Source organism: Aotus nancymaae, unplaced genomic scaffold (assembly GCF_030222135.1).
Source record: "Aotus nancymaae isolate 86718 unplaced genomic scaffold, 86718_ANA_hifiasm-v0.15.2.pri h1tg000029l, whole genome shotgun sequence".
In the NCBI taxonomy this organism is placed as follows: Eukaryota; Metazoa; Chordata; class Mammalia; order Primates; family Aotidae; genus Aotus; species Aotus nancymaae.
The window spans coordinates 38,877,280-38,901,285 of NW_026988442.1; the positions used below are offsets into that span (position 1 = coordinate 38,877,280).

Sequence of the window (24,006 nt, forward strand, 5' to 3'; positions counted from 1 at the left end):
CAGTGTTTGGTTTTCTGTTCTTGTGTCAGTTTGCTGAGAATGATGGTTTCCAGCTTTATTCGTGTCCCTGCAAAAGATATGAACTCATCCTATTTTATGGCTGCATAGTATTCCATAGTGTATAGGCACCACATTTTCTTTATCCAGTCTATCATTGATGGGTATTTGGGTTGGTTCCAAGTCTTTGCTATTGTGAACAATGATGCAATAAAGACGTGTGCATGTGTCTTTATAATAGAATGATTTATAATCCTTTGGGTATATACCCAGTAATGGGATTGCTGGGTCAAATGGTATTTCTGTTTCTAGATCCTGGAGGAACCGCCATACTGTCTTCCAAAATGGTTGAACTAAATTATACTCCCACCAACAGTGTAAAAGCATTTCTATTTCTCCACATCCTCTCCAGCATCTGTTGTCTCCAGATTTTTTAATGATCACCATTCTAATTGCTGTGAGATGGTATCTCAATGTGGTTTCGATTTGCATTTCTCTAATGACCAGTGATGAGCTTTTTGTTATGTTTTTGGCTACATAAATGTCTTCTTTTCAGAAGTGTCTGTTTACATCCTTTGCTCTCTTTTTGATGGGGTTGTTTTTTTCTTGTAAATTTGTTTAAGTTCTTTGTAGATTCTGGGTATTAGCCCTTTGTCAGATGGGTAGATTGCAAAAATTTTTTCCCATTCTGTTGCAGGTTCACTCTAATGATAGTTTCTTTTGCTGTGAAGAAGCTCTTTAGTTTAATTAGATCCCATTTGTCTGTTTTGGATTTTGTTGCCTTTGCGTTTGGTGTTTTAGTCATGAAGACCTTGCTCGTGCCTATGTCCTGAATGGTTTTGTCTAGGTTTTCTTCTAGGGTTTTTATGGTGTTAGGTCTTATGTTTAAATCTTTAATCCATCTGGAGTTTATTTTTGTATAAGGTGTAAAGAAGGGATCCAGTTTCAGCTTTCTGCATATGGCAAGCCAGTTTTTCCAACACCATTTATTAAATAGGGAATCCTTTCCCCATGGCTTTTGTCAGGTTTGTCAAAGATCAGATGGCTGTAGATGTGTAGCGTTGCCTCCGAGGCCTCTATTCTATTCCATTTTGGTACCAGTATTGCTGTTTTGATTACCGTAGCCTTGTAGTAAAGTTTGAAGTCAGGTAGCACGATGCCTCCAGCTTTTTTTTGTTGCTTATGATTGTCTTAGCTATGTGGACTCTCTTTTGTTTCCATATTAAGTTTAAGGTGATTTTTTTCCAATTCTGTGAAGAAATTCAATCGTAGCTTGATGGGGATAGCACTGAATCTATAAATTACTTTGGGCAGTATGGCCATTTTCACAATATTCTTCCTAACCATGAGCATGGAATGTTTTTCCATCTGTTTGTGTCCTCTCTTATTTTCCTGAGCAGTGGTTTGTAGTTCTCCTTGAAGAGGTCCTTCACAACCCTTATTAGTTGTATTCCTAGGTATTTTATTGTCTTTGTAGCAATTATGAATGGGAGTTCACTCATGATTTGACTCTCTATTACTGGTGTATAGGAATGCTTGTGATTTTTGCACATTGATTTTGTATTCTGAGACTTTGCTGAAGTTGCTTTATCAGCTTAAGCAGATTTTGGGCTGAGACGATGGGGTCTTCTAAACATACAATCATGTCATCTGCAAATAGAGACAATTTGACTTCCTCTTCTCCTAATTAAATATGCTTTATTTCTTTTTCTTGCCATATTGCCCTGGCCAGAACTTCCAATACTATGTTGAATAGAAGTGGTGAGAGAGGGCATCCTTATCTTGTGCCAGTTTTCAAAAGGAATGCTTCCCATTTTTTTCCCCATTCAGTATGATACTGGCTGTGGGTTTGTCATAAATTGCTCTTATTATTTTGAGATACGCTCCATCAATACCTAGTTTGAGAATTTTTAGCATAAAGGGCTGTTGAATTTTGTCGAAGACCTCTGCATCTATTGAGATAATCATGTGATTTTTGTCTTTGGTTCTGTTTATGTGATGAATTACATTTATAGATTTGCATATATTGAACCAGCCTTGCATCCCAGGAATTAATCTGACTTGATCATGATGGATAAGCTTTCTGATGTGCTGTTAGATTCGGTTTGCCAGTATTTTATTGAGGATTTTTCATCAATGTTCATCATGGATATTGGCCTGAAATTTTCTTTTTTACTTGTGTCTCTGCCAGGTTTGGTTATCAGGATGATGTTGGTCTTATAAAATGAGTTAGGGAGGATTCCCTCTTTTTGTATTGTTTGGAATAGTTTCAGAAGGAATGGTACCAGCTCCTCTTTGCATCTATGGTAGAATTTGGCTGTCAACCTGTCTGGTCTTGGACTTTTTTTGGTTGGTAGGCTATTAATTGTTGCCTCAGTTTCAGACCTTGTTACTGGTCTATTCAGGGATTCAACTTCTTCCTGGTTTAGTCTTGGGAGGGTATAAGTGCCCAGGAATTTATCAATTTCTTCAAGATTTACTGGTTTATTTGCATAGAAGTGTGTGTAGCATTCACTTATGGGTAGTTTGTATTTCTGTTGGATTGGTGGTGATATCCCCTGTATCATTTTTAATTGCATCTATTTGATTCTTCTCTTTTCTTTATTAGTCTGGCTATCCATCTATCTATTTTGTTAATTTTTTTAAAAAAAACCCAGCTCCTGGATTCATTGATTTTTTGAAGGGTTTTTTGTGTGTCTATCTCCTTCAGTTCTGCTCTGATCTTAGTTATTTCTTGTCTTCTGCTAGCTTTTGAATTTGTTTGATCTTGCTCCTCTAGTTCTTTTAATCATGATGTTAGGGTGTCAATTTTAGATCTTTCTTTGTTTCTTTTATGGGCATTTAGTGCTATCAATTTTCCTCTTGAAGCTGCTTTAAATGTGTCACAGAGATTCTAGTATGTTGTGTCTTCATTCTCATTGGTTTCAAAGAACATCTTTATTTCTGTTTTATTTCATTATTTATCCATGAGTCATTCAGGAGCAGGTTGTTCAGTTTCCATGTAGTTGTGTGATTTTTGAGTGTGTTTCTTAATCCTGAGTTCTAATTTGATTGCACTGTGGTCTGAGAGACTGTTAGGATTTCCGTTCTTTTGCATTTGCTGAGGAGTGTTTCACTTCCAATTATGTAGTCAATTCTAGAATAAGTGTGATGTGGTGCTGAGAAGAATGTATATTCTGTGAATTTGGGGTAGAGAGTTCTGTTGATGTCTATTAGGTCTGCTTGGTTAAGATCTGAGTTCAATTCCTGGATATCCTTGTTAATTTTCTATCTTGTTGATCTAATATTGACAAAGTGGTGTTAAAGTCTCCCCCTATTATTGTGTCCTCTTATTAAGAAACGCTTGGACAACTTAAATCATTACTTTGACTATTTTCTTTTAATATTGTCAACTCTCATACTTTTATCTTTCTGCCATATACCCATTTAAATTTTCAAATAAAAGAGTCTACCATCTGTTCTGATCTTACTATTAACACCAAGGCTACTAAGTTTTGAGAAAATTGTACATATTTATGAAGACATTTAAGCTATGATAAAATTCACATTCATATTTAAACTGGCCCTCAACATTTTCTAGCACTTATTCTTAGGCCTCTCTGTTACCCTGCACACAGCTTTACATGTCCCTGAACCCTCTACTTCAACAGATCTCCAGGAGAAAATCACCATCTTCACACTTCAGAGAAAACAAAAGCTATTAGGTGTTCCTCATTTACAAACTTTTCTGCATCTGATCACCTCCTGTTTCTCCAAGAAACTATTCTCTCTTATCCATTCCCGCTGTCTTTTCAACTACCTGGAATAAACGCCTTTCTCCTCAATATTCATTTGACTCTTTATTGACCTTTGAAAAGTCAATTCACTCTCCATATTTTCTTAAAAAGCATCTCCTGATCTTCACCCCCACCTCTAGCTAGAGTTAGGTACTTGCCCCTCTACTTGGTTCCTACTGCATCCTATATTTGTACATCTGAGAATGCTTATAGTACATTTTAACTTACTAATTTTTCTAATTTTCATGCCAGATTTTGAGAAACTTAAGGACACAGTCCACGTGTATCTCACATTTCTATACCAGAACCTTCCCTATAGCAGTTACTAATTTGTATAATAAACTAAATAATTATGGCAAGTTCATTTACACTCCCAAATGTGTAAATCAAGTTATAGCAAATGAATATTCATTAGTTTTACTATAAGCATGGAAAATGAGTCATATGCCAGAAGGACCCTACTTTCAAGGGTAATAAATGATATTTAGGGGAAAAAAAGTTAATTATTTAAACAAAATGAGACCCTTGCTGTTTGCAAAAGAAGTTAGTTCAATATATATTTCCACAATTACTTGAAAAAAAATTTTTAAAATACTTTCAAGTAAAGTTACTTTGTCTGTATTATCTCTTCTACGTCTTCCTTCTGATGGTCTAGATTTCAGTGATGCAGCACTATCCACTCTATTTTCTGATGTTTGAGAAACACTAGATTTCTCTGCAGAACTCGTCATTTGCAGTGGTGGTTTAATTTTTCTTCTTTGTGGTGGTATTGCTAAAAAGAAGGACAAAGATTACAGATTTTTCTTTTTATACCTATTGCTATTATTGAGGTACTTTTCAGATGAGGAAGTTAAGAAATGAAGATTCTTAGACAGTTCCCAGGTTTCTGGCTTACGGGTAAGTTAAGTAAATATTGATGCCATTTACCAAGAAAAGTAGTGAAGGAAAAATGAGCAGGGAAGGTGGAAAGATTAATTTTGGACTATTAAGTCTGAGGAGTATTGGGATTCACTCAGGGTGGTTGGCAAAATATTAAAAGAAACATTAGGGAAAGCTTTAAGATAAAGTCTCAAACCTTTTGCAAGGCCAAAAGGTTTTTCATTAACTTGTAATAATGGATCAGACTGAAGGCTGCCAGTTCTCACCTTAGAGTATTAGGTCATAGGGTGAAGGTTAGGGATAATAGAAGCCTCCCCAGTTAAGTCTGTTTACCCCACATTCCTTTGTACTTATGTAAACTTTGTGCCAGATGGCCTTCTCAGGGAGGCTGAAGGGGGATTACCAATTAATGGTGTTTGTTCTCAGCCCTGGAACCAAAGCTTTTATCATTCATAAAACCACTCTTTTAATCATGTTAATTATCTACAAGTGTGTGAACTCAGAACCTCTGTCATTAAATCTACACTGAATAAAGGCAAGGAAGAACAGCTAATAGAGGTGGGGTAGCTGCAATTGCCCTCTGAGAGCAGCTGATGACCTCCCTAGCCCACTGTATACTTTGTGTGTTTTAGTATATTTATTCATCTGTTGTGGAGTTGAGTTTGCAGGACTGACCCCCCTAGGTGGTGATAAACATCTCAGGTGGTGATCCCGACATGATCATCATCACAGCAGGGGCCTGAACATGGAGTGAACCAATGTGATCAACACCACAGCTGGTGCCCCATGTGAGGAGACCCAACTTGATCATTGTCACAGCAGGCACCCAAAAGTGGGGCAAACCAATGTGATCAATTCCACAGAGGAACCTGTTAGATACTAGGCAACTGGCCAGTAGGCAACTAGATTTTTAGAACACAAGGTCAATATTAAATTGTCATATAGACTAAGACTTTATTTAAAGAAACTAGAACACAGTATCAATAACTTGTAATAACAGAGCATTAACACTTGCAATACTGGAGTATTAATACTTGTAATAAAAGTTTTAAAACTTTTATTGAGCTCTTAGTATGTATCAGGCACTGTTTAAAGTTTCACTAGATTCCTTATTAAATGAATGATTTTTATTTAATCCTCTAAACAACTTGATAAGATACTTTAATGCCACTTAGAGAAAACAAACTGGTTCTAAATTTAGCTAGAGGATCATCTTTACAAAGTACACAGCTGGAAGTGGGGAACTAAGCCCACCTGGCCTGGTTAATTCAATGTTTTAACCAGTAAGATATGCTGTGTCCTGCTTAAATTACAATAAGTTATTAATGTTGAATATTAGTATTTTGAACATTGTTCTGTTCATATGTTAGGATTACTTTTCTTCCCATTAGAAGACATTTGTGGTTCACATTTTCTCAATTTTTATATACCAAACTCATCCTTTAGGTAAATTATGTTCAGAATTTCCTTAATTAAAAAATATCTCCTTTAAAATAACTGTTAGAAATCTTTTAAAACTATAAAACTTACATGTGTTGATGAAAAGTACTGGACTTCTCATAGTGTATCTATCTGCACCAGAAACAATCATTGATGCTTCAGACATTTTTCTTTTACTAGGAGTAATTATCTGAAACCATAATGAAAAACAACCACTGTAAACACAACCTTGTTGAAATTAAATATCCTACAATTTTATTTATAACATTTTGCCTTGATACATGCCAAAGATACATGGTTTTTCAATAAACACCACAATTATCCATATATTTCCATGTTTAAGGCTGATATGAAAGGTTCATCATCATGTTTGGAATTAAATAGCTAAAACAAGTAAGGAATATTGCTTTAAAGAATATTTATAAAATATCCATACCTATTAAGTACAGTATCTTTATATGCTAGCTGAAAATACTTTATCAATATTGAGTTTATCTAGTTAACCATAGCTTGGAATTTCCTATTCTGTTTCATGAGGATAATGTTTGGATTACATATTTATATAAAATTATTGTGAGTGCATTTATGTCAAGCTTTCTTCAAAACATTTACCTATTTTTGAAAATTGTACTAATAATCTGTGAAGACTAAACTGGAGTGAAGTAGCTGCAGGAATTCACAGATTCAGTGGCACATAACCTATTGGTTCCAGTAAAGATCTGTGTTTTCCCACATCCCCTCACTGATTTATAAGAGGGACAGAAGTAGATAAGCAGAGGCAGGGACTATAGGAGATAGGAGTTTCAGAGGATGCCATATAAAGAAGGAGATGGTGACATACTGCATAGATGCATAGGAGAGCTGTTTTATTTTGCTTTGAGGCACCTGTCCCTAGAACAGGGGATAAAAAACTGATGGAGTTGTGAATGGGTATGTATATGGGATATGAGGGAAGGATGGAAAGGATAAGAGAAAAGAAAATTCTAAGATTAACTAGAAAACCAGCTTCTGAACCAATAGATTCTTCGTAGAGAAATTCACAGTTTTTAGTGGTATAGTGAAACCTGAAAAGTTACTTATTCAAATAAATGTCTCAAACAGTTCATCCTTATTGAAAACAGAGCAGGTATTTAACAAAAGACTAAAAAAGAAAACAGTGAATAACAAATATGGTAAAATGTACCGAAGTGCCTGTCAAAGTTATAGTTACTTAAAGATGAGAGATTAGTAAAAACTGAAATAATCAGGCAAAACTCCATGAAGAAAGCAAAAATGGGCTGGGTGGAGTAGCTCATGCCTGTAATCCCAGCACTTTGGGAGGCTGAGGCAGGCAGATCACCTGAGGTCAGGAGTTTGAGCCCAGCCTGGCCAACACGAGAAACCCTGTCTACTAAAACAAAAAAACAAAAATCGGTCATGTGTGGTGGGGGTGCCTATAATCCCAGCTTGTTGTGAATCTGACAAAGGAGAATTGCCTGAACCTGGGAAGCAGAGGTTCTGGGAGGCAGAGGTTGCAGTGAGCGGAGATAGCACCAGTGCACTCCAGCCTGGGCAACAGAGCGAGTCTCCATCTCAAAAAATAAATAAAAAGAAAGTTGAAGACAGTGTGGCCATTCCTCAAGGATCTAGAACTAGAAATACCATTTGACCCAGCAATCCCATTACTGGATAAATATCCAAAGGATTATAAATTATTCTACTATAGACACATGCATGTATGTTTATTGCAGCACTATTTACAATAGCAAAGACTTTGAACCAACCGAAATGCCCATCATTAATAGACTGGATAAAGAAAACGTGGCACATATACACTATGGAATACTATGCAGCCATAATAAAGGATGAATTCATGTCCTTTGCAGAGACATGGATGAAGCTGGAAACCTTAATTCTCAGCAAACTAACACAGAAACAGAAAACCAAACACTACATGTTCTCACTTACAAGTGGGAGTTGAACAATAAGAACACATGGACACAGGGAGGGGAACATCACACACCAGGGCCTGTTGTGGGGTGGGCTAGAGGAGGGATATCATTAGGAGAAATACCTAATGTAGATGATGGGTTGATGGGTGCAGCAAACCACCATGGCATGTGTATACCCATGTAACAACCCTGCATTTTCTGCACATGTATCCCAGAACTTAAAGTACAATAAAAAAGGACTTCCTACAAAAAGGATATGTAAAATGTTTTAAATGGAAAGCAAAAATAAAGAATGAAAATGAACAAGACTAACAAATGTAAGTATGCTTTAGATGAGTAAAGGCAAAAAAAAAAAAAGAAATAATGTCAATGAAGATCTTGAGGCATGAATGAACATGGCATGCAAAGAAACAGTAAAGCAAACTACCTTACAAAAGGAGAGAACACATACTAGAGTTTTAATAGAAAGAGTAAAATTAAATTATAGGAAGTCTCAGAACTGAGCCAAAATTTATTGAGTCAGTGGGATGAATACAGAAATCACAAAGCTTCTGGAGCAGAAGAATGCTACCATGGTACTGATATTTAAGAAAAATTGCTGATTTATTATATGGGGTAGCTCACAGGATAAAACAGTGGTAACAGAGTCCTATGAGGAGGCTACTGTATTAACCTAAGTGTGCCGCAATGAGCAATGGTAGAAGAAATAAGAAAGAATGGATGTGAGAGATACTATGAAAGAATAAGCACCAGCACCTTGAGTCCAGACGTAAGGGGAGAAGAGGCTGGAATCAAGCATACTGCCCAATAAATAAATAAATAAACAACAGTATTACTGAAATACAGATAGATGCAGATTTTAGGCAAAAGATAAAATGTTTGAGCTCAGACTTCAGAAAAAGGCTTGAAGACATATACAAAGGGAAATCCAGAAAAACAAGCAGAGATGCAGCTATAGAACTCTGAAGAAAAGTCCACAAAGAGCTCGTATTATGAACATCAAAGAAGCTCTCTAAGAAAGAAGGCAACAAGAGGTTCCAAAAGCTGGATATCAAGGTTTTGGGTTTAGAGCAAACCTACAAGGAGGTATGGAGAGAACGTATTTCTGACGTAGTAACAGAAGCAGTGGAAGCTGAAGGAGAAGACTTTAAGAAACAGAGGGTTGTCAACAATGTCAAGTGTCACAACAAGGTATGGTGGTGCGGGGGGTGGAGTATGAGAAATGGTTCTCTTGGGTGTGACCTAGAGGAGTTCCTTCAATGGAAGAGGAAGAAAATAAGAAAAAGAACCTCATACTCTTTTTTTTCCCTCATGCAAATAAACAGATTATACTTTTCTATATTATATCCAAATGCAACGATAGAACAAAAAGGATAAATGCAAGAAGAATGTTCTCTTATCTATCTTTAATTTACAGGGGTAAAGTGTATCTTGTTTCAACCCCTATACATGTACACAATTTGCTAAGACACTATCTTTTGTTTGCGTCTGTCAAAGGTAGGAGTAAAACTCTCAAATGTGATTGATCAAGGCCATTAATATGTAAATCTAGATGCTTCTTTCTGTACCCATACGTAGTAATGATTTGATCAGTGGTAGTTTTATAGTATTTTGACACCATCTTTACCTCAAGCTGACTATTGTTTCTATTCTCTTGGTTACTGTTTTTGATATATTTTGAAGATTTAGCAAATTCCTTTGGGGACTTAGATTTTTCTTTTAAACTAACGAGTTCTTCTGCGACTGGTGAGATCTGACTTTCTGGCACTAGAATCTGTTGGAGAATAAGATAAAAAAAAGTATTTAAAACTGCAAACCACAGAAAGTATTCAAAAATCACTGGATGTCTTAATAAAGCTCCTACTCATCTCGCATATTCAACTATCAATTATTTCCCTTTTCTATCCATGTGCTATTATAACTTTTGCAAAGTGACCCAACAAAAAGTATCCATACTTTCAAACTCTAATAACCATAAAACAAGCTTGACATTAATGGAAGGACATTTACTGCTTTTTAAAATTTTTAAAGTTACCAAACTGCTATCTATTAATAACTCTTTTTCACTAAAATTATCATTAATAACATGTTTAGAAATCATACATTGGGGTACTGTTTATATTGAGACCGTTCGTTTTCTATACAGTCACCCTCCAACATCAATTTTATTACTGTTCTATTAGTTATGGTTAAACTTAGCCCAGTGATAAAAATCAAGTAAGTCTGAGACATACCTGTGATCCACTTGCATCAAAAAGTATATGCACTGATGTTTTGGCAACTGAAATACCTTGTTTTCTGATAGATTCCTAAAATTAAATCAATTCACAGTGATGCCATTTTCTTCATTTTCTTTCAATTTTTCATGTCATTTTATTTCCATTTAATGAAATTATTTCCTGTTTTCCTCCAAAATTGCCAAATATTCCAAGTCATTACTTTGCATATATGAATACCTTCTCAGAGTACTTCAATTACTCCCCATTAACCAGTCTCCTTAGCCTGTCATTTTGGTCCCTCTACAAGTGTTCCTCACAAATACATCTAATATTCTGCAACATATATCTTTTTTACGATCCAAATTTGTCAATTAAATATCTCCCTAAAACATCACATGAATGCATCACTTTAGAATTCTCAGTTAAACATATTTTGGCATATATGTTGGCTCAAACATAATTTGGTTAAACAATATTTGGCTCATAATGTCTTTCACATTCCTGGAAAGTATTTAATCTTAATCCCTTCCTTTAACTTCAAAGGCCATTTCAAAGCTATTAATAATAATGCCTATCTCCAAACCTGACTCTTTACGAGTATTTTCTTTCTTCAATGTCTACAACTCATGTTCCCTATGCCATTATTTACTTCTGATTTATCATGTAATTCTCATGATGTTTAAAATCTTGAAAACACTGCTTTCTCTCATTTTACTTTTTAAACACCTGGCAGAAATTCATTAAATGTTTTGAGCAGCTACTGCTAATTTTGTCATCTGAGATACTTTCTAATGGATATAACTAACAAGCTGATGGCTATTCAACAGAACAGATTTAAAGAACTAAAATGTACATGTCATTTTAAGAATTCTAGAAAGGAAAAAAATGCAATAAAACTTATAGCACCAAACTAAGTGTTTCCAGAATTATGAAAATAGTAAATACTTATTAGGAAGTTTAAAAACTTACCCTAAGTTTATTTGCACCAAAAATTTTTTGAGTCACATTAGTGATTTCTAGTGATGCATCAAAATACAAAAGCAATTCTTTCCCTTCTCTTTTACTAATTTTTACTGTATTTTTTAGAATTATGGTCAGTAGCTTCTTTGATTCTCTCACTGTATACAAACAAATAACACTGATTAGTTTATATGCATTTCTATGCTACTACTGTGCAAGTATACTATAAGTAAGACATGGATACAGCATATTAATGGAATCAAAATTCAAACTCTCAATATTGAACAGTGTTTAAAATCAGTGTACTGCCTGATACAGGTATCATCCTCAGGCATATGCTAAGTGTCCTGCTCAAAACATTTGCTGGATTTTGGACTGAGTAGAGTAAAAGGCTGGAGAGCTGGGCTGGAATCCTCTAAAAGTCAGAACTGTATCTCCCACAGTCTCTCAGGTTCAGAAGACACAAATCTAATAGGCTCATGATCAACAGACTGGGATGGCCACACCTGAGTAATAGAGGCAAATAAGACAAAGAGTAAATTTAAAACTAGAACACAGACCAACATCCATGATTGGATCAGTCCTTAAGCTCCTCTGCCTAAGAAGAAAAAAGAAACCACTCTGGGAGAAGAACCATCTGGAGCATCTATAGTTCCTCTATATGCATTATCTATCATAAAATTATTTGACATGCATAGAGACAACAACATATGACTTATCAAGAGAGAAAACAACAGATCTTTGTAGAAGAAGACTATATTAGTCTGCGTTAGTCTGCTATAATGGAATACCTGAGAGTGGGCCACTTATTTAAAAAAGGTTTATTTGGCTCATAGTTCTGCAGACTGTACAGGAAGCATGGTGCCAGCATTTGCCTATGATGAGGCACTCAGGAAGCCTTTACTCATTGCAGAAGGCAAAAGGGGAGTAGGTGTGTCACATGGCAAGAGAGGCAGCAAGAGAGAGATGAGAAAGTGCCATACTCAAACAACCCACTCTTACCTGATTAGAGAAATCATCACCATGAAACAATTATTGAAGAAAAAATATCCCCTCCATCCTCAAACACCAACATCATAAACTAGGCAAATACGTCTGCTCTCATAATTTCTACTAACATTGTACTGAAGATTATATAGCCAGTGCAATAAGGTAACATGGTAAGAAGGACTGACCATAAGAAGTGTTAGAAATGATGTAGAACAAATGCAACTCTTATACAATGATAGTGATAACGTAAAATGGCAAAATCACTTTGGACAACATTTTAGAAGTTCCTTCAAAAGCTAATCATATGCTTATGGGTCTGAACTAACCACTGAACTCCTTAGTATTTACCTAAGAGAAATAGAAGCATATATTCTCACAAGAAATTATACATGAATATTTACAGCAGCATTTCATAACAGCTAAAAACTGGGAACATTACAAATGCTCATTAACTAACAGCTGAATATAGAAGCCTATTGAAGAATATCTACACAATAGAATAACATCCAGCAATAAAAAGAACAAACTGATACATGCAACAGGCTTGAATCTTTTTTTTTTTAAAGTATTCTAAAAGAAGCTGGACAAAAATTGCTACATACTGTATGATTCCATTTATATAAACTCTAAAAAATGTAAATGCATCAAGGATAAAGAAAACATTAGTAACTACCTGGGGATACAGTAGAAGGAGGATGGATACATTAAAAGAAGTACAAAGAAATTTTGGCATGTTTATTAACTTGATTGCCATGATGGCTTCACATACATGTACAAACATGAAGAGTTATCAACGTCCTTAACCTGATAAAGGTTATCTACAAAAGATTTTCAGCTAACATCATGCTTGGTGGTAAAATACTGAATGCTCTTTCCTAAGCCAAGATTGAGAAGTAAGCAAAGATGGTCACTTTTATCCCTTCTATTCAATATTGCACTAGAGGTTCTATCCATTGCAATAAAGCAACAAAAGGAAAGAAGGGAGGGAGGAAGTACATAAGGATCAGAAAGGAAATAGTAAAACTACCTCTATTTGCAGATCCCATTACTGGTAAAATTAAAGATCAATTCTATTTATTGTCATATAGACTGAATTCTTGGGAATAAATTCACCAAAAGACTTATATAATGAAAACTAAGAAACACTGTTAAGAGAAATCAAAGACTTAGACAAATGGGGAGATACACCATGTTTATAAACTAAAATAGTACTACTGTTAACATGTTATTTCTCCCCATATTAATCTAAAACCTGAGTCATAAGTCCAGAAAGCAATTGACAAACTAAGTCTAAAATTTATATAGAAGCTCAAAAGGCCTATAATTTCTAAAACAATACTTTTAAAAACCACCATGTTGGAAGACATACTAACTGACTTCAAGACTAACCACAAATCTACCATAATCAAAACAGTATGGTAGTGACATAAAGAACAGCAAGTAGATCTATGATAAATAGAATAGATTAGAGCACCAAGAAATAGACCTACTTTTACAAGTCATGATTTTCAACAAAGAAACCAAAGAAATCCAGTAGAAAAGAAAGCCTTTACAGCAATAATCCTGTAATAACTGCATACCCATAAGAATAAATGAACCACAAATCTGTACATCACACCTCAATCAAATATTAATTTGAGATTACAATACTTGTAAACGTAAAAGCTAAAACCATAAAATTTTTGTGGAAAAATAATAGAACATCTTAGTGACTTAAGAGCAGACAAAAATTTCTTGGGTCATAACCAAAGCAATAACCATAAAAACAGATCAAGTAGATCTCAAAATTTAAAGCTTCTGCTCACCAGACATCATTAAGAAAATGAATAAGCAAGATACAGTTTGGGAGAAAAGTAGAGCGCTTATCTGTCAAAGGACTGTAATCTAGGATACCTAAGAACTAGAGAGTCCAATAAAAAATGAACAAAATATTTAAATATATACTTCACAAAGGAAAATATATGAATGGCCAGAAAGCACATGAAAAGGTGTTCAATATCGCTGATCATTAGGAAAATGCAAATAAAAAGCATAATAAGAAATTACTACATGTCTACTGAAATGACTAAAATGTGTCTTAATATCTGAATTTGTAATAGTATTAGTCTGATTTTGTCCATAGTGTTATGCAGTTCCCACTATAGGATTAGAGAAACCAGATATTCATATTTAATCAAGCAAATGAGATGGAAGGTGAGGAGCCTTGAACATAAAGAATGACAAATGTGGATCACTGGTTATAGACAAAATGGAAGGAAATAAGTACATGGGTAGGGCTGGGAGATTAGTAGGGAAACAGGGGATCAAGGAATTTGATGCATTTCTGAATGTGAACATCTGGAAATACTGATTTTGCTTTCATTAGTCTATTTTGTTAACCCAGAAAGGATGTAACATTTGTTCCATATGGTAAGAACTGAGAAGAAAATTAAAAAAAACAAGTTTAATACCTTCAATGCTGTATATTTGTACTTTTTCCTCTGGCACAGTAACAGCTTCCCACTGATGATCCTTAAATTTAAAAACAGGTCTGGCCATAAGTAAATAATTTATTTCTGATTTAAAGTTTCTTTAAACATCATATTTTAGGTTACATGAACCATCATTTTTTTTTTTTACTAAATAATCACTAAGTAGTTTATAAATAATCTCTAAGTAACTAGTTTATATAACACCTTTCTCACTCCATCAATAACTACATATTATACATGTTACATTTAACGTATTTGTTCATTTTTAAAAAGAAATGATGGTATTGACAATTTCCTATCCTTAGCCAAAAAAGAATGACTGTTAATATTTATTAGAGGATACCCATTTTTAAAATGTTACCAAGTCTTTTTATGTTGTCTTTGAAATATTTTGTGAAGTCATACTCATTCCTCAATTCTCACTCCTACTACATATTCCAGGCCCTGTAACCAAAATACTCATTAACTTATTGTCCTTTGATTTAAATATGAATATACTGAATGATAGCCTAAAATGTTTGCCCCAAATATTTTCATTGAAAATTTGTATGAATGAATAAAATGATATTGAATTCACAAAGTTGTAGTAAAAATTAAATACCATTCCTAAAAAAATGGGACCCTAAAACCCTCTAGTAATCTTGTAAGAAAAATAAATCCCAACTTTTGTTATTTAAGGACTCATTCCAGAGCAATTCCTCTAAATCCTCATTCTTTTGACTAATTCTTTTCTCTTCTATACCTTAATTGAAACCAGTCATACCCTGATGATGTCACGACCTTTATCCCTTACCTCAAAACCTCAGGATCAGGAGGAAAGGGATGGTATTCCAATTTTTCCCCAAAGCTTTGAGCAGCCTCATATTTCTGTGTAAAAATCTCCTTTGAGGAATATCTCAGCTGGCATACTCTATTCTCAATAATTGTTATCATCTACCAACTTAAAAGTGATTCTTCCTTATATATCAAGCCACTTAGTTCACTTAAAAAAATACATAATGAACATTTTCACACAGATTATTTTAAATCAGAAATCATAGTATTTATTATAAACCCAAAATAGACCCTTAACCAGCTTCAACAGTTATCAGTATGTTGTAGCAATTTTGTTCCATTTTCACCTCCACTCTCACTCCATTATATTCCTCTCCCTTTTGACTTCATTTTTTTCCTTCAATCTCTCCCTATCTGCCCTTCACCATCAATTTTTGAAAGCTTTTATCCTTAAAATACCCAATAAAAACCCCTACTTTGAATCCATATCTCGCGCTAGCTCTTTCCTTAATGTCTTTACTTCCTGAACAAATATTTTAACTTTCTAGGAATGCCTAAACTCTTTATCCCATAAGCGAAACTGCTCTTTCATGGGTTACCAGTTTTAATTTAATCCCATCTCTCAGGGGTATTTCACTGTGTTGATCATTTTCTCTCATAAAAATTCCTTTCCTTTGTCATCCATAACACTATACTCTTTTAATTTGTTCACTTTTGGCCGATTCTTCAAGTATACCTCTGGCTAAAATCTCATTTACCTATCCTGTAGAAATTTGTGTTTTTCAAAGTTCTTTCATGTAGGCACTCATTAAATCCCATGGTCTGTCATTTATATACAGGCAGCTTCTGTATCTCTACTTATGGCTCAATTTCCATCTAGCTACCCAAATTTTAGTAATCCTTCCTCTTTTCAAAAAAATTACAAACAAATCACCAAGTTTGCTCAGTCCGGTCTCCTCTCAAGTCCTTCTGGATTCTATCAATTTCCATCCATGCCCATTGTCACATCTCAAAACCATGCCATAATTATTTCTCACCTGGATTATTGTGAAAGCCTCCAAACTGCCTCTCGTCTTGTTCTTTTTTAGTCCGTTCTCCCCAGTCTATTTTTATCGATTTCTCCTACCGGGGGTATCTTTTACACAAATGCGTTCTCTAGTGCCTAGTACATCCGCGACACAGAGTTCTCAAATATTCATTGAACTGATGTTACCTCTTACTTATAATCCTCCTTTGGCTCCACACTTCCTATATTTTTCCAATCCCCTATGCCCTCTATATATCTTTTAATTCTTTCAATGTTCCATGTACTCATTCTTGCAACAAACATGAGCCACTGAATAGCTATAAACAAAAAAAAAGGCAGGTTCCTGATCTTATTAATCTTCTACTCTATGCAGGAAAGCAGACAACAAAAAACAAATAAACAAAATGATTTTAAATAGTAATAACTACTATAAAGGAAATAACACAATGTGGAATAACACAGCTGTGAGGATACTTTGTATTGAGTAACCAGAGAATACTCTATAAGAAGGCAACATTTGTGCTTAAATCTAGATGGGAAGGACTAAGATACAAGGACCTGGAAGAAGTGGTCTAGGCAGAAGAACTAAGAAGTAGAAAAACCCAAGATGGGCATGATCTGTGTTAGAGAAATAAAAAAATAAATGTGATTGGAACATAGTCATCATAGAAAATATATAAAATATCAGAGAAACAGCCAGAGACCAGGCCACAAAAAGCCTTATATGCCACATCAGAGAGACAGAAGAAGGATTTAAGAAGCCACTGTGGAGAATGGCTTTTATGGACAGCAAGAGAATACAGGGACAACATACTACAGCCACAGAAATTCAGAAAAGAGCAGATTCTAAACAGAGTTTTGGAAAGAAGAATCCCCCAGTATCTTGATCAGTGTCTGGAACACAGTAGGCATTTAACACTTCTAAATGCATTTTCCACTTTCCCTATCATTTTTACTGTTATAGTGTAGTTGCTTTTCTTATCTCAATAATCCATTAGACCAAGCTGAATGAAGAACACTGCCCTGTTTATTTCCTTTATAGTACTTACTACCATTTAATATACTTTTTCTTCTCCTAAAATTCTATTAGGTTGGTGCAAAAGTAATTGCGGTTCTTGTCATTACTTGCAATGGTGGAAACCACAATTACTTTCGCACCTGCCTAAGTAGCTCCTCAAAAAAAAAAAAAAAAAAAAAAAAATGTTTAAAGTATTCCTACAAATTCTGCAGGAGAAATACACTAATGGAAACTGTCAGCGCCCCTGAGAAGCAGTGCTAGTCACTGGAACTCAATTTTAATCATTCAAAGAAGGTACTCTAAAACAAAAAGCAATAAAGACGTGGAAATCCTAAAAGACATTTGGTTAATGTTCACCTATAAAGTTTACCTGGGACAAATAGCGGGATTCTAGAAGAAACAGACTAAAAAGACTAAAGCCTTATTATAATATCACCAGCTGCAACCAGATTAGTAAATGCTGATCGACTCTTATTCAGATTTTGGCAAATGGACTACACAATTTGAGCTAAATGTATGCAAATGTATCAAATATGAGGTAGTATCTATTATGAAATAATGGCTCAAGGATTTTCCTCAGGTAAAAAATATGCAGGTCAGCAGAAAATATGCCACCTATTTGGAAGACTTAAACATAGCTATGATAAAGCATAGGAAGAAAAGAACTAACGTTAACTTCCAATCAAGTCCTATTTCCAAAGAGAAGATTTTATGAATGATTAAGACCACTTGTCCCTGTTTGTTAACAAATTTTTTAATAGAATGCCTCTGTATTTGAGTAACTGTTCTCTTTTTAAAAGTCAATTCACTTTGTTTATATGAATATAAAACTTTATCTGTCATAAATTAACATGTAATTTATTTTTGAAAAGTTTATGTTAAAAAATTAGTATTGAAATTTAGCATTTTTTTTCTGGTACAATAAAACATCAGAAACCATTTTCATTTACAATTAGCATAGTAGGTTGCTATGATAATCAAACTACTAGAGCTAATGTTAAAATCTATGTAAAGACTGGCTAGAAAAATAAATATATAAAGAAATCCACATTTTTACAGTGAGTAAAAATCTTACATATACATATACATATAGAATTAATACCAAGGGAATAAAACTTACATCATTATCTCCAGCAATGTAGAATGAGACAGTCTGACTCCCAAGATTAAAATCAATCCAAAATTCCTCAAGTTTTTCATCTGATGGTATTTGCAGCTAATAAAATAAACATATAAAACTGGCATATACAATGATTTTAGAAATAACAGAAAATTATGATGTTATATTAATGGCTACATCAAGAAAACAAAGTAGGAGAGAGAACAGACAAGTATAATATTTAGATAAATTTTAAAACAATCAAATTAAATGCTACTTTAATATTTTACAAAAAAAATTGATTAGTTCCAAGAAATCATGACTATTCCAAATGCTAATAAAGGTTGAAAGTACTAGTTTGAATAGATTCATACATGATAAATCAATAATGGTCTTAAGGAAACAGGAGAAAATCTGGACTACAGCCTTTATTTTTCAGTGATTCTTGGCAATGAACATGCTGTTCCATAAAATTTCTCCTGGTGTCACTGCCAGATACAGAATACTGGACCAGCTATATTCATGATCTAATTACAACTATTTTTAATTTTCTTACTCATTTTTAACTGACAATTCACTTGACTCTTTATGAAAATTCATGCACTAGCTAAAATAACATGTTAAATTAAAAATTTACCTCATATTTATCAAGAAATGCTGACAAACAAGGAAATGTAAAAACCCTGAAATAAAAAGTTTAAGAAAAAAATAAATAAGCTTTCACAGCATAATCTTGTCCATCAATAGAAATCACGCCAAATCTTATTTCCCTCTTTAATGCTTTTCAAAATACATGTTTAATGGACATTTACGCAGAGAAAATCGTATTACCTTGAGGATGCTACTCAATCTACCATTTTGATTAAAATGATTGCACCAAATGTTTCTGTATATGATGTGGTTTGGCTCTGTGTCCCCACCCAAATCTCATATTGAATAGTACTGTCATAATTCCCATATGTCGTGGGAGGCAACTGGTGGGAGATAATTGAATCATGAGGGCAGTGTATCCCATACTGTTCTCGTGGTCGTGAATAAGTCTCACGAGATCTGATGGTTTTATCAGGGGTTTCCACTTTAGCATCTTCCTCATTTTCTTTTTGCCTGCTGCTACTGCTACTATCCATGTAAAATGGGATTTACTCCTCCTTGCCTTCCACCATGATTGTGAGGCTTCCCCAGCCATGTGGAACTGTAAATCCAATTAAATCTCTTTCTTTTGTAAATTGCTCAGTCTCTGGTATGTCTTTATCAGCGGCATGAAAATGGATTAATACAGTGTGCTATCAAATATGACCAGAGTTTCCTAATTTAGCTTATATTATTAGTATAACAGATGTTTCCATAGAACTTAAATGAGATAAGAATATAAACGAATAATTCTGTTAAAAATGGTTAAATTCACAGAATGCTTTCTTAGGTACTATTTTAAATATTTAGCGTATTATCTCATTTAATCTATACAACAAACACATGAGGTAATTATTAGTACTATATAACAGCTAAGGAAACTGAGGCCTGTAAGATTAAATAGTTTGCCCAGTATTAGAACAGCAAGAGAGAAACTTATGATTCAAATCCAGGTAATATGACTCTTTTCCCCACCCTTACAATAGCTTTAATTTCTTTAGTAAGTAAAGTAAATGTGAACTCATTCATCCAATAAATGTGTGTCAAACATCTGTAAGGTGCCAGGCATTGCAAATACTGTTTTTCTGTCATTATAAAAAAATAATTAAAATTTACATTACATATCCTTTCATGCCCCTCAGAAAGACCCTACTTAAAGTATGTTAATTATAAAGGAAGATGATTTGTTTGCTATGTATTTACATTCCAGTATGTGGATGAAGGAGACAATTCAAGTAATAAATATATCTAGATTTATGTTATCCCTCAAACATTAATAATGGATATGCAACTCAGAAATATAGTAAGCCAATTTTGAACATCCAAAGTTATTAATTAATATTAATTAAACAGAAATGCACTTTTCCCTCTGAAAAGTACAAAATAAAACAAGGCCAGTGCAGAATTATTTCAGATTACTAGTGTAGTAATTTGCTAAAATCATGTTATTGTTTTAAATTAAATATCTATGCACATTTTACACTCCAACATAACAGAACAAATACAGTTAAACTTATAAAGATTCAACATTGGGTGCTCACTCTTGAGCTCTATTTCTTTATCAGTAAATGATTGTATCTTCCATTAAGTTTACCTTCTTTTGTCTCCAAGTATGCCATTTACAAGGTTGAGAAATATCCTGCAATCCTAATTTTAAAGAGAAAGACTTTTTAAAAAATCATAATAATTTTTAAAAATTCACGAATTTGTTATTTTTATACAACTTACTGTTTCAAATTCCGAGTCCTTAATTCTTTTAAATGCATTAGCAATAAAATCCATTGAAAACCAATGATGCACCAGTTCTTGTCTTTGTTTTTCTGTGGTCATTCTACATAAAGCTTCTACAATGCCTACCTGTAAGTCATAGTCTATTTAAAAAAATAGTTAATGTTTAATTTACAATTATGAAAATTAAGTTTATAAAAGACCACATATTTTACAAGGTATTAGAATAAGCAAGAGAAATAAGAATATATTAGTGTAATTTATTAAATCTATTAATATTTTCTTCATAAGGATTAGAAATATCTCATTTGAGGAATTAACACAGCTTAAATAACAAGCGTGTTAACAGAAGAAATGAGCAAAATTTTTTAAAATTTTAAGAGACTTCTAAATATTCAAAGAAACTGCCATTTCATTATTAGAGATAAAAATGCAAAGTAACCCCATACAGTTGTCTATAAGTCATAAAATCTGTTTTCCTTTTGTGTAACCATGATTATAGTTATCCCAGAGTACTTTAAACCATGATTTATTCTACATGTAAATCATCATAATAAAATGCATTCACAAAAAGCTTAGAAAATAAATTTTAAGTTATTTTAGTAAACAAATTGTTTAAAAACAAATTCATCAATACCAAGTACATCAGACACCCTAATTTCATAAAATACTATCTGAGGAATTTTTTAGCACAAGTAGTTCAGATCTATGGAAAAATTAAGCTATTGTATTATTCATAAGTCTACCATTAGGCACAAATTCTATGTATCTGACACCTACTGTCATTAATTATTTTTGTCCCAAAGATAATTTTTTTACTTATTAAAAATTGCTTGATTGTACCTAAAGTTTATAATTCACTCAGTCTCACATTGCTATGCTAATGTTTTAATGAAAAAGATACTATCTACTCTTCATAAACATGGAATAATTTTAGATTTGAAAAGACTTACTTACCTCCAGCATCTAAAATCCTCTCTCCCATACTACCCCTGTGAATTAAAACAACAGATTATAAACTGGACCAGAATCAATTAAATAGGAAGTCCATGAGAAAAAGAAACTTCACTAAAATTTATAAGTGGCCAATATCACCAACTTTTGCAGAAATTATATACATATACTAAATTATATTAAAAAGCTACAAGTTTATCAGTTTCATTATTAATGCAAATTCATGATTGTCTTATAAAACATTCTTAAATTCTTGATTTTAAGAATTAAAAACAATATAGTACAAATTATTACATGAGAATTAACATTTCTTGGTTAGAAAGTATTTTCCGGGCATCTTGAGGCATTTTGTCAAGCATAGCATTCATTTTTTTTATTATCTAGAAAAGAAAAAAAGATAATGCATTAACTTTATATTCAGTGAAATACTATTTAGAAAAATATTCTAGGCACATAAATTTAGAAGCCTAATTTTTGCTTAATCACTAAGTTTTATTATGGGAATGGAGTAGGATGGAGGAAAGAATATGTAAAGTATAAAACAGGCTAGGCATGGTGACTCACATCTGTAAACCCAACACTTTGGGAGGCCGAAGTGGGCGGATCACTTGAGGTCAGGAGTTCGAGACCAGCCTGGCCAACATAGTGAAACCCCGTCTCTACTAAAAATACAAAACTTAGCTGGTCATGGTGGGGCACACCTGTAATCCCAGCTACGTGGGAGGCTGAGGCAGGAGAAGCACTTAAACTCGCAAGGCAGAAGTTGCAGTAAGCTGAGATCGCGCCCCTGCACTCCAACCTGGGCAGTGAGCAAGACTCTGTCTCAAAAAATACAAAAATAAAGTATAAAATAATGAATATAAAAACATAAACTATGGAATATCAAAAATAGGATATAACATGACTCCTGTACTTAAAGCATTTATACTTTTTACAATACAACTTATATTTATTATAACTCCATTATAAGATCTAAGAAAGCCAAAAAGTATTACCTTATTTTGTTCTTATGATTATAGTACATGTACACACATACATATACTAACACAGATTATTTTCAGCATTTAAATACTTGACGACCTTGAAAATCTGGATGGTATAATTTCCATTTGAGCTATATGTATACATAAACCAGTATGGTTATAAATTTTCCATAACTATTTAAGAAATATATCGGGCAATAATAGATCATTAAGATGATAGAAATAAACTCCAAGGTAAGTAATTTAGTCCTAGATAAAATAATTTTTCAATTTAATTGTTATTGATTTTCTTCACTTTCTCATTTTTAGTTTTTAAAACAGAATCAAACAAACGACTTTACCTCTTGCTGAATACAAATATTCACTCTTGAGTCAATAACCAGGGAACAAATGCGAGGTACGAAACTTTCCACTACTTGATTTTTACCTGAATAAAAGTGTTAAATTATTTATAAATGTTCATTTCAAATTCTCTTAACTGTCAGTCTTTTCTAGTAAGATTAGCAGAAAGGAGCCAGGCATGGTAACTCAGACCTATAATCCTAGCACATCAAGGCCCAGGTGGGCAGACTGCTTGAGCCTAGGAGTTTGAGACCAGCCTGGGCAACATGGCAAAATCCTGTCTCTATAAAAATTAGCCAGGCCTGGTGGCAGACACCTGTAGTCCCAGCTACTTGGGAGGTTAAAGTGGGAGAATCACCTGAGCCCAGGACGTCAAGGCTTCTATGAGCCATGATTGTACCACTGTACTCCAGCCTGGGTGAGAGGAGACTATCAAAAAAAAATAGTAGTTAGTGCAAAGGATATACTACTGTAGTTCAGAAGTTGGTTCACTGGGGCTTGGAGATGAGAAAGAATGAAACTAAGTCCCTAATTCTATCACTAAACTAGTTATATGGCCTTGCAAAAACTTCCACTCAACAGATAGGACTGATTTTAATACTGTCAAGGAAATAAGTCTAGATCTAGCTTCTAACTGCAGGCACATAAGGAAGTTTTTTTTTTTTTTTTTTTAGATTAAGTAAATATAGTTCAAAAGCAGAAACTTCAATGTTGAGGCTTTTTCTAAAACTGACCTCATTTTTAGTTATACATCAAAAAAATTTTAGTTATACATCAAAATTTTTATA

The 24,006-nt window shown here is 33.7% G+C and overlaps 1 protein-coding gene across 1 annotated transcript in view; it reads right to left on the bottom strand.

Annotated features, from left to right (window-relative positions):
* The window catches only part of SYCP2 (synaptonemal complex protein 2), a 66,181-nt gene that overhangs the window by 37,099 nt on the left and 5,076 nt on the right, over positions 1 to 24,006 (bottom strand). Inside the window, exons 6-18 of the mRNA XM_064382562.1 lie at positions 23,218 to 23,303; positions 22,188 to 22,273; positions 21,897 to 21,931; positions 20,940 to 21,082; positions 20,806 to 20,858; positions 19,219 to 19,264; positions 18,603 to 18,698; positions 14,643 to 14,703; positions 11,212 to 11,360; positions 10,258 to 10,332; positions 9,651 to 9,797; positions 6,183 to 6,282; positions 4,385 to 4,545 (exon numbers count right to left, since the gene is read on the bottom strand). Coding sequence (XP_064238632.1) covers positions 4,385 to 4,545; positions 6,183 to 6,282; positions 9,651 to 9,797; positions 10,258 to 10,332; positions 11,212 to 11,360; positions 14,643 to 14,703; positions 18,603 to 18,698; positions 19,219 to 19,264; positions 20,806 to 20,858; positions 20,940 to 21,082; positions 21,897 to 21,931; positions 22,188 to 22,273; positions 23,218 to 23,303 — 1,238 coding nt within the window. The remainder of the gene's footprint in view (positions 1 to 4,384; positions 4,546 to 6,182; positions 6,283 to 9,650; positions 9,798 to 10,257; positions 10,333 to 11,211; positions 11,361 to 14,642; positions 14,704 to 18,602; positions 18,699 to 19,218; positions 19,265 to 20,805; positions 20,859 to 20,939; positions 21,083 to 21,896; positions 21,932 to 22,187; positions 22,274 to 23,217; positions 23,304 to 24,006) is intronic.